The sequence below is a fragment of the Diadema setosum genome, chromosome 15 (assembly GCF_964275005.1).
Source record: "Diadema setosum chromosome 15, eeDiaSeto1, whole genome shotgun sequence".
NCBI classification, from domain to species: domain Eukaryota; kingdom Metazoa; phylum Echinodermata; class Echinoidea; order Diadematoida; family Diadematidae; genus Diadema; species Diadema setosum.
Window position 1 is genome coordinate 15,949,996 of NC_092699.1, and position 10,617 is coordinate 15,960,612.

The window sequence follows — 10,617 nt, forward strand, 5'->3', positions numbered from 1 at the left end:
TGCACAAAAACATGTTAGGCTGTGCAGTTCTTTGCACATAACAATGAGTCACTTTCCTAATCTAGAACACATTGAATGTAAACTTATACACTTGTAGATAATCATTAAATATCTTTGTATTGCTCTATACACCCAGCATGTAAGCATTGCACTATCTAACCTGCCATCTAATTTGCATACTAGCTGAAATAATAATATCATGTCACAGGTGTCAACATAATTTGTGAACAGAAACATCATCTGAATCTTTGTTGACCCTTTACGTGCCCACACACTCAGCTTAACATGCCATGCTTTTTCATCACAATTTAGAAATATTATTCATCTATTCATGGCCTATTTGTTAAGTTAGTAAGCCAACTTATGAGTGGCAGTGTGCCTTGCAAGTCCAACTGGAAGGCCAGGGTGACGCAACAGGGGAGTTGGGAAATCGCTTTTCCTTGACAAGTAGTTCCTGACATATGTGCCAATTGGCGAAGAAAACATTCCAATGGTCAAACAAAGCAGAGCAAGGGTTAAACCAGTTTCAGGATGACTGCACCACACTACCAAAAATCAGGGGGAAAAAAAATGTCATGAGAACACTTTGCTTCTGACCAATAAATCTGCCAATTCCATCCCCATCCAGCTAAAAATAATGTTTGATTATTGCAACACTCTAAAAGTTTGATGTGCAGGATACAAATTTTTCTCTTCCTTTCTTGTTTTCATTTCAACAAGGAAATTACAGTGTATTGAAGAATTGGCATCATAACCTTATCTTCTTTTTGTAATCCCATCTGGTGCTACAGTCAATACCTTCTCATAACATTAGAAAATGTAAAATTCTACCACTTCCTCACTGTCACACTCGATTCTAATGAAGCCTCTACCATATTGTTTGTTCTGTCTTTCTCATTATCACAACTATCAAAGCTTGCTGGAACAGGGTGTGGAATTATGCTTTGAAAATTTGTGATTGGTCAAAGTTTCATTTCTTTATCATTTGGAAGCTTTAGATTTGCGTCGCTGACGTTTGAAACAACTGCGCTGACCGCGCTCCTTTCTTCCTGCATCATGTTGCAAAGGAGCTTTAGAGTATGTGAGAAGTCAACCTATAAAAAATTAAAATGGTGCCTCCATATGATCAGTGCATCAAATAGCTCTCCGCCTCTTGAACTGAGTGGACGCAAAAATAAACCAGAATGCGCAGTGAAAACTCAGACAACGCAAGATATAAATAGATTAACGTCAATAAGCAATTTTGCACATGTGTAGAACAGAGTTTTTTTCCTCTGAACGTCAACGTCGCAAAATTCTAAAGCTCCCTGCTGCCTGACTGTAAAGTCAGTATGAATGCAGGATTGTTCACTTACCACCTTAGCTCTTTTATGAAGCAAGTTTTTTAAAACGTGAAATGTATTCTCTTCTTCATATTGTCAACTGAACAAATATTCTTTTCTCAACAAAATGTCATGAACAATATAATGTGGTCTCTTCTCATAAAAGTTACAGAGAATTTTCCATGTGATTGAGATGAGGGATTCAGATTTTAACTATTTGCAAGATAATTAGAAACCACTTTTGAAATATTACAGATCCCACAATTCTAGGAGGTATTCAAGGTTTAGTTGAGGAAAATCAGCTTTGAAATAGCTGAGATATCCCACCTTATATTAGAACTTCTTCGTTTCTGGATATTTCAGCCATTTCTACACCAATTTTCATCAAATAAACTTTGAATTCCTCTTAGAGTTGTATGTTCTTTCATATTTCGTAAGAGCTTTTCTATTATCTCACAAAAAGTTGGAAACCTGAAAAACCTGAGTCCCCATCTCAACCAAAACTATACCAGCCCTTTAATGTCAAAGTCACATGAAAGACAAAGTAGTATCTGGTAGATTCTTATTGGAATAAAATGTCAGTTGGTATTTCAACAACATTAGCAACAATAATGATAATAATGATAATATCAATAAATAACAGTTATACAGCATGTCATTTGAGTGTTTCTAAGCGCATTTATACAGAACAAAAAGTTTAATTTAATGTACAGTATGTAATTTTGAGCATTGTGATATTTATGTAGCAAATAAACCAAAAAAAAAAATGATTGATTGGATAAGTTTAGAGCATTGATCTAAGATCTACACTTTGGGTGTTTTCAACATGAAAGGGGAGTTTGTTTAAAAGAAGTGAAGTAATGACAGAAATGTTCCATTACCATACTGGGAACTAGTATAAGAACCATATATTCAGCAGAGAGGAAGAGCAGAGAGACAAGGTTGAAGTAGAGGAGCAAACAGAGAAATCCAGTCTTTGATGGGACATTGTTATTATAAAAAGAACTGAAGACATTGCTATTATATATCCCGTGTCTTACAAAACCACAAGAATAGCTTGAAGGTGATACATTGATGTATGGGGAGCCAATGGAGTGATTGGAGCTGTGGAGCAATGTGGTCAGATCTTTTAGTAAGGCTCACAAGCTCAGCATCTGTATTCTTTGTACAGTCGACTCCCATTGTAACAAAGTCCTCGGGACTGGCAGTTTTCTTTCGTTATATCGAAATTTTGTTAAAACCGAACAAATAAACAATAAAAATACATAATGTGGATAATGTTACGGCCCAAATTTTTACTTCGTTATAACCAGAATTTCATTATAACCATGTTCGTTATAATTGGAGTGCACTGTAGTGGTGCAATCTTTGAAGACAGGAGATCAGTGAGAAGGGAATTGAAATAATTGACAGCACACACATGCATGAAATGAGATGTTCAGTGAAAGACTGATCAAATAATTTGCAGGGAGTCCACGGACGCTAAATAGATTTACTGGCAAGTTGTCATCGCCATCATACAAAACATATTTTTCTCAGAGATGAAGTCATGGTTGGCATCATTTTACAACCTGCCAGGAGAAGATAGAGGAGACCTGTATAAACAGACATTCCATATATGTGAGCGCCGAAGTTGCTCCACTATATCTCATGATGTCTGCTCCTCTGGTTCCGTCGTCATGAACCGCACCTCGGCTCCTGCCATTTTGCTTCCATAGTGACCCGCCCAGAATTGAGTATCCTTGCTGTAGTCCCAAAATTGTATGAAGCGAACACCTGGCCCGTAATCTTTGAACCAGTGGCAAGTCTGTGGGGGTGATAAGACACTCATTGCAGTATTATATGCATTGGAATTCTGATATAATCCCCAAAGAACACAAAGTTTGCTTTGGAGTGTGACAGGAGCCTTATATGATGCACATGACTGAAGAAAAAGTTTTAGACAAAGGTGTAAAAATGTGAAGATATAGATGTTGGACAATAAGGTGTGCTCTCACGACCTTCTACATGTAGCTTTTAAAATCTTGAGGTTAAGGGGATGATACAGTTTTGGTGGAGATAAGGATTGGGCTTTTAACCTTCTTTGAGATATCAAGAAACCATTTATGAAATAGGACAGAGCATACAATTCTAAGAGGGATTCAAAGTTTACTTGCTGAACATTAGTTTTGGAATGGCTGAGACATCCAAAAACAAAGTATAAACCCGTAAAACAAAGCGGTCGTAATAAAAGGTGGGTTCCACCTTTAATTAGGACTGCTCTCTTTTGGATATATCAGTGATATCAAAAAAAATTCATCAAATCTAAATGTTGAATTCGTTTTGGAATTACATGCTCTTTCACATTTCATAAGATGTTTCTAACTATCTCAAAAAAAAAAAAAAATGTTAGAAACGTGAAGTCAGGTCTCACCCAAAACTATACAATCCTTTTAAATCTTGTGGTATTAGAGAGGAAAACAGCGTGACATAAATCTTAAACTACTTATCAGTGGGAACATAACACATGGCCCGAGCAAAAGTAATTAATTCATTTGTATAGCGATCTATTATCTCATATTAAACATGTTTTACACTGAATGACTTGGGAAAGAATAACAAACAGATAAACCAACCCCAAAATACAATCATAAAAATTAAACAAAGTCAGTCATGAATACATAAAAAAAACAAAAACAAGAAATCAATCTGCATTCGGTGGAATTGCGTGTATATGTGCATGGCGTGTGTGAGGAACAGATCAATAGAGTAATCACAACACTACCCTTCTAACTAACTTTGCATGACATTGAAGTTGGTGCAAGAATTAGCCACTTGCTTTTCCAATGCACAAGATGCTTTGAATCATAAACAACAATTTTGGAGAAACACACAATGTAGTATGTGAAAAAAAAATAAAATAAAAAGCAGTTCTACATTCAATTATCACTCTAAGGTCACACCTACCCATAAAAATGGCAGCCTATAATGGCTCCTGTAACAGTGTTGTGACCTACCATATGGAAAACAATATAAAGAAAGTATATTGAAAATTTCTCAAAATTTCATTTTTCATGAAGAGTACACATTCCCTTGATTTATTACTGACACATGTAAGAGTATTGTTATTCCCCCTGCTTTCTGAAAGAAACAAATCCAGAGCTCTTTCTCGTGCTAGAAAAGTGAAAGTTTATGTTTAATTTTTCTTCTCCACATCAGTATTGTTTTCCATATGTGACGTCAAGAACTGTAGTAATCTTTTCATCCAGCACTGGTGGCACCAATACTTTACAAATTCATAACTTTTGAACACATAGTTCGATTTTTCTCAAACTTTCTCTGGTGTCTTTTAATAGTACTGCATCTTTGAGTTTCACTCCCCTTTAAGTAACAACTTCAATGAAATTAATATCTGTTATACACAGACATCTCAAAGAAACTGCAGTCAGCTAAATAACCTTTGTGCTTTGATGCCTTAGCACAGTTCTGGTAAAGGTACTTTGGACTGAGTGAGAAACTTGTGCTGCTCAATAAAATGCTGGGGGTTTTTTGGTGGTGGTGGTGGTGGTGGGACAAGTATGTTTGTACATTTTCTTCAGGGACAAGCTTGGCAAAAAACAAAACAAAACAAAACAAAACACAACAACAACAAAACAACATCAATAATTGTACACTTAGAGCAACTTGAATACTACATATCATTTGCTAGGTTCAATAGGATGCTTCTGCCTGTTGAAATAATTACTTTTTAAATCCCAAAATAGCTGTGGAACAGCTGTTAATGTTTTTGGCCAACTTTCATATTGACTTTCACAAGTAAGTGCCTCAGCAGTATACATGCAATATTGCCTACTTATATCTATCCTAGCTAGAGAGGAACCATGTCCTAAAGAGGTCTGATATTACATATTATTACCCATATGAGGTAGTTTTGCGAGGCAATTGCAGTTAGTATTTTGCAGGGTCGTGGAGGTCAGCAGTCAATATTTGTTGGTATTTTGCTTCTTCCGGGTTTCGCCATTCACTTTACATGTAAACATTCCGATCGACCACGAAGAGTAAACATTCAAGGATGTCGCTGTGTGTCGGTCACACGCGCCGCAGGAGAACGCCGATAAATCAACTCATACAAGGTCGACCACTTCCAGCAGCACTACGCGTCAAAATGACTAGTCCATTTGTGCTCAATAACTGCACAGTGACCATCAGTTATTACAACTCTCCATATTGAAACAGAAGCAAAAATAAAGTGTATAAGCGTTCAGATGTTTGATGTTCGCCTGTTACAACTACATACATGTCTGTATCTTTGATGTTGGAGTTGAGTGATATACATTGATGAACAATTTTTCAATTATTTGACATGTTGGTGATGATCTACAGGTAGTCAAATGTGGCTTTATCTATATCATAGTGTATAGCCGTATTCACATATTTTCCTAATTTACCTAGGGGATAGGTAATAATTATGATATTGACTGGCCTCGAGGGAGATACCAGATAAATATTCTTTCACTTTGGGCAATATTTTCTGGTATCTCCCTCGAGGCCAGTCAATATTATATAAATATCTCACCTGTTTCCATGATTTATCTGCCCATTGCTCTGTGCGTAGAGGACCAAAGGTGAAGCAGTCAACCTCGTTATCTGACTTGTCTTGTTCCACAAGTTCATCTTGTCTCTGCCTGCGTCGATGCCTTCTATCCCTCGGTGTAACCTCATGGACCTTAGGTCTGTCCCTCAGGAGCCGTACCCGGATCTCGAGCGTGTTGCCGCAGTCAAATCTGGCAGCATACCTGGATGGTTACAACCAGGGATGAGGAAAAAAGTGAAAACTGTGGCTGTCAAAATTCTTTTTTTTTTTCCTTACCTCACACTGCCTCCTAGATAAAGAAAAATATATATGGGTATATTCACACAAAAATCTTCAATACATATGTTATGACTATACATATCTTGAAATTTGAAATTTGAAGTTTTATTAGCAACAAGATTTTGAACATGTACATACAAGAATCATAACACAACTGTCTACATACATATGTGAAAAAAATATACTTATCTGTTTCTCCTTTATAATAACATGATTAAATGATGATATTTGAGAGTTAAATAAGATACATGTAGCATAATTTTACAAAGCTGCTGTTGTTAACAAGGAAACCAAAAGATAGCACAAGTGCTAGTCGAGATTGGTCACCTTGATCTTCATACTAAAAGCTAAATACAAAAGAAAAATTATTACATGCTTAGTTGAAATGACTGTGAATATCTATACATCATTCATTTTCTAACATAGAAAACTAATAATACTTGATACAGTATAATACCTATAAGAGTAGGAAATCTGCAAGTGATTTACGAAATGTAGATATTTTGCTTTGTTCACGCATTTCTCGTGGCAATGTGTTCCAAAGTTTTGGTCCTAAGTAAGAAATCGAAAATTGTCCCTGTGCGGTTCTAAATTTTGGTAAGTACAACATTCTTTTTTCATTTGTTCTTGTCCTGTAAGTATGATGCACAATTTGGCAATAGTCATACAGAGGGTGCGGAATAGTTCCATTGCAGAGATCGTACGTACATGAATGTAAGAACTGAGAACTTATGTAACCTGACAACATGTAGAACTTTGAATCGTTGGAACAATGGTTCTGAATGTGTTCGTAACAACGAAAATGTTATAGCTCTCAGAGCCATTTTTTTGAGAAATATCATACAATTTAAGTGAGATTTATAAGTACTGCCCCATACCTCAATACCATATAATATGTGTGGCTGTATAAAAGATTTATATACAAAAGCACAAGAATGCACTGCGGAACATACTGTCTTAATTCATACAATACACCTACTTTCCTTCGAACACATTTATTTACCAATTGAATGTGGGGTTTCCAAGTAAGATGACAATCAATCTGAGTTCCGATGAAGGATGCAGCACTCACCTCACCAATGTCTGTGTCAGATAGTTTTATTGCACCCCTCATTGCAACTAACTGGCATTTTCCTCTTATTACCATATAAAATTTGTTTTCTTTAAATTGATTGTAAGTTTATTGGCATTACACCATGTTTGAACTTTATGCAGGTTTTCATTTACTTCATTCACATCAATTTCTTTTTGGCGAGCAGCGTAAGTATGAAAAATATTTGAATCGTCAGCAAACAATCTGAATTCAAAGAAAGAGGAAAATCATTTATAAATATCAAAAAGAATGTAGGCCCCAAAACTGACCCTTGCGGGACACCACATGTTATAGTCTTCGGTGTCGAGACCATTCCTTTATAAGATAGCAACTGAGATCTGTTGGACAGATAATCAGCAAACCATTGAAGTGGAATTCCACGAATACCATAATGAGCCAGTTCACATAAAAGATTATCATGATTTATTGCATCAAAAGCCTTTTTAAAATCTATAAAAATACCAAGTGTTATTTTTCCTTCATCAAGTGATGTCATTAGTGTATTTACAAGATCAATTAAAGACAATTTTGTACTGTATCTTTTACAAAAGCCATACAGGTGTTTATAAAAAATATCATTGGACTCAAAAAAATCAACCAGTCTACCATTTACAATTTTCTCTAAAACCTTTCCTATTATTGGCAGAACCGAGATAGATTGGTAATTTCCGAGGTCCGATTTCGGTCCTTTTTTATATATTGGTGTTACTTTGGCCATCTTTAAGGCTTGAGGATAAATTCCAGTTTCTAAGGACAAATTAAAAATGTAAAGCAATGGCTTACAAACAAAACTTGCTGCATCCTTTAATAATCTTACTGATAAATTATCATATCCATGTGATTTCTTAGAGTCTAATGCGAATAAATTATCAAACACTTCTTTCTCTGAAACTGGCCTCCAAAATAATGATTTATTATTCTTTTCCCCCAAGAATTCTTTTAGATTAATTTGTGTTTCAGGAATCTTACTGGCCAACTTTGGTCCTACAGTAACAAAATAGTCATTAAGCTCTTCTGCTATTTCCTTTGCAGAAAAGACAGAATTTTCTTCATCAGTTTTATTAACCACCAACTCTTCAATTTCTAAACTTGCAGTATGTTCTTTACCAGGATTTCACAACTCATTGACTATTTTCCATGTTTTACCCGAATCTTGCTTATTATCATGAAACATACTACTATAATAAATCCATTTGGCATTTTTCAAAACAGTAGTTAAAATATTTCGATATACCTTGTACTCCCTTTCATATTTTAGATCAAAATTTGATGATCTATATTTTTTATACAATTTGTATTTCTTTTTAATTGATTTTAAAATCGCCTTTGTTACCGATGGATTTTTAGGGTAACATTTTGAATGACTAGTATTATTCTTTCTTAATGGAGCATGTTTATCACATATCTTTCGAAATATACCATAAAATACAGAATATGCATCATTCACATCTTTACACTTATACACATAATCCCACCTTGCATTGGCTAAGTCTAAACAATATAAATCAACATCATAATGTTTATACGATCGTACAACTTTCCCCAAAGTTGGGACGGTACTTTTAAAATAAGACATACTTTCAAAGACAGTAAAGATTGGAAGATGGTCTGAAACATCAGCCTCAATAATACCTGCATGTACATTTGTATATTAAACATGTCCATACAAATGATCAATCAAGGAAGCAGAATTTCGGGTTAATCTAGTTGGAAAAGAGATCACTTGAGACAATCCAACACAATGCATGACAGTTAGAAAGTTTTCTGAATCTTTTCCAATATCAATAAGATCGATGTTAAAATCACCCATAATCAAACAATTATGTCTATCCAATTTTAACACGCAAGTTGATCTCTATCCTATCACATGTATATATATTGATCAAACCCCCTTACAACAAGGTCATTTTGTAGGTCCCAACTTAAAAGTATTGGTGTTTGTACCCTAATGTAGTGAGAAATGTGATATGATATGGTACTGTAATTGCCATGATTCTTAGGTCCTTGTTATAACAAGGGTCTTCTTTACTTGAAGGCCTGGACTTGTAAAATGACATAAAAGATTAAAACCAATATCTAAGCCGGAGGTGAACATGAAATTTTACATTACTCACATCAAATTCATCCAAAATTTAATTTCTCACCATTCTGATACAAATATCGGAGGCTGAAGTTCATCCAACATCTCCTCGGTGAAACCCTCGGCCAAAAGGTCAATGATCTGCTCCCTGGCGCACTGGCCGTAGGATGTTGCAAAGCTCTTTGGGTCGCCATTGCTAAGGCTAAGGAGCTCCTCTGGCATTGTCCCAGATCCCGGACACTTGGTTTCAACGAGCCAACCATCTCCACCATTTCCTAACACTGTCCAACTTGCCATGTCTCTCTTGTCTCTACTATCTGTGATGAAAATAAACATAAGTCACACAAAACCATTTCAGTCTACAAACTAAAAAAGTGTCGTAAATACCGTAAACTGTGCGCGAGTTGAAAATCTCAGGACTGGAGATAGTGCTTCGACACAGGCGATAGTCAACCCTCTTTTCAATTCTACTTTTCAACGAATGTTTAGGTAAGTTGCTGCAATGTTCACTTCACCTGGATTTAGTTCATGAATTGTCTACATAATAAAGTTGAAGGCAAGAGACTATTAAGCAGAGGGGTGAAGAAATGAGGTATGAGTTTTCATCAATGATCTGCCCTCTGTACAAATGAAATTTTGAAGATCGCAACTGCTGATCTACATTTTCAACAAACATGTTGGGAAAAGGAACCAGCAGGAATTAAACCTTTCATCTGTACTGCTTTCCAGGCAGTGACTCTACCACTAAGCTGTCCCTAATTACTAGTGGTGACACATTTGGAAATGTGCGATCAATGTTAGTAGGTCACTCTTGCAAAAAATGTCAAACCAATTAAAAACTGAGATGCAGAGGATCTCGTTGTTTCTCTTCAATACCTAAAATTTGAAAAGTTTTACCTTGGCCACTGCAGTTTTTGATGAGGTTTCTCCCGAATGGCCGTTTGAAGTAAAATTCACGCCAGTCATCAGGCGGGTAGGGTGCCACATACTCCACGACATACCGGTCCAAATAAAGGCACTTCGTCTTCCAGAAGGTTGCCTCAGTGATGGCTTTACACCACACAGACGAGACGGTCAAGCATTCTTTCAGGTTGCATTCGGGAACAAACAGCAGGATTCTCTGCAAGACCTCGAAGGGTAGGGCATCAATCCATCCTTCCACTGTCCCCTCTCGGTCAGTGTCCACTCCGTGACTCTCCACAGCCTCGTCCACTTGTGATCCCGGAGCACTGCCCTCCTGTCTCCCATCTCGATTCTCAGTCCGAAACAT

General features: G+C 36.3%; 1 protein-coding gene across 1 annotated transcript; it reads right to left on the minus strand.

The window, feature by feature from the left end:
• Positions 1-2,857: 2,857 nt before the first annotated feature.
• LOC140239076 (F-box only protein 6-like) lies at positions 2,858-10,617 on the minus strand. Its single transcript, XM_072318973.1, has 4 exons — positions 10,245-10,617; positions 9,412-9,664; positions 5,878-6,097; positions 2,858-3,129 (listed from the first exon to the last, which is right to left on the minus strand). The coding sequence occupies exons 1-4, from the start codon at positions 10,615-10,617 to the stop codon at positions 2,971-2,973; spliced, it is 1,005 nt and encodes a 334-aa protein (XP_072175074.1). The 3' UTR covers positions 2,858-2,970.

Bases quoted from the DNA above. Each gene is read 5' to 3' on its own strand.
- LOC140239076 (XM_072318973.1), bottom strand. From the start codon at position 10,617: ATGTTTCGGACTGAGAATCGAGATGGGAGACAGGAGGGCAGTGCTCCG. The intron at 9,665-10,244 runs GTAAAACTTTTC...TTTTCATCACAG, and splicing joins CAAAAACTGCAGTGGCCAAG to ATAGTAGAGACAAGAGAGAC. The intron at 3,130-5,877 runs GTGAGATATTTA...TCACCCCCACAG, and splicing joins CAGATAAATCATGGAAACAG to ACTTGCCACTGGTTCAAAGA.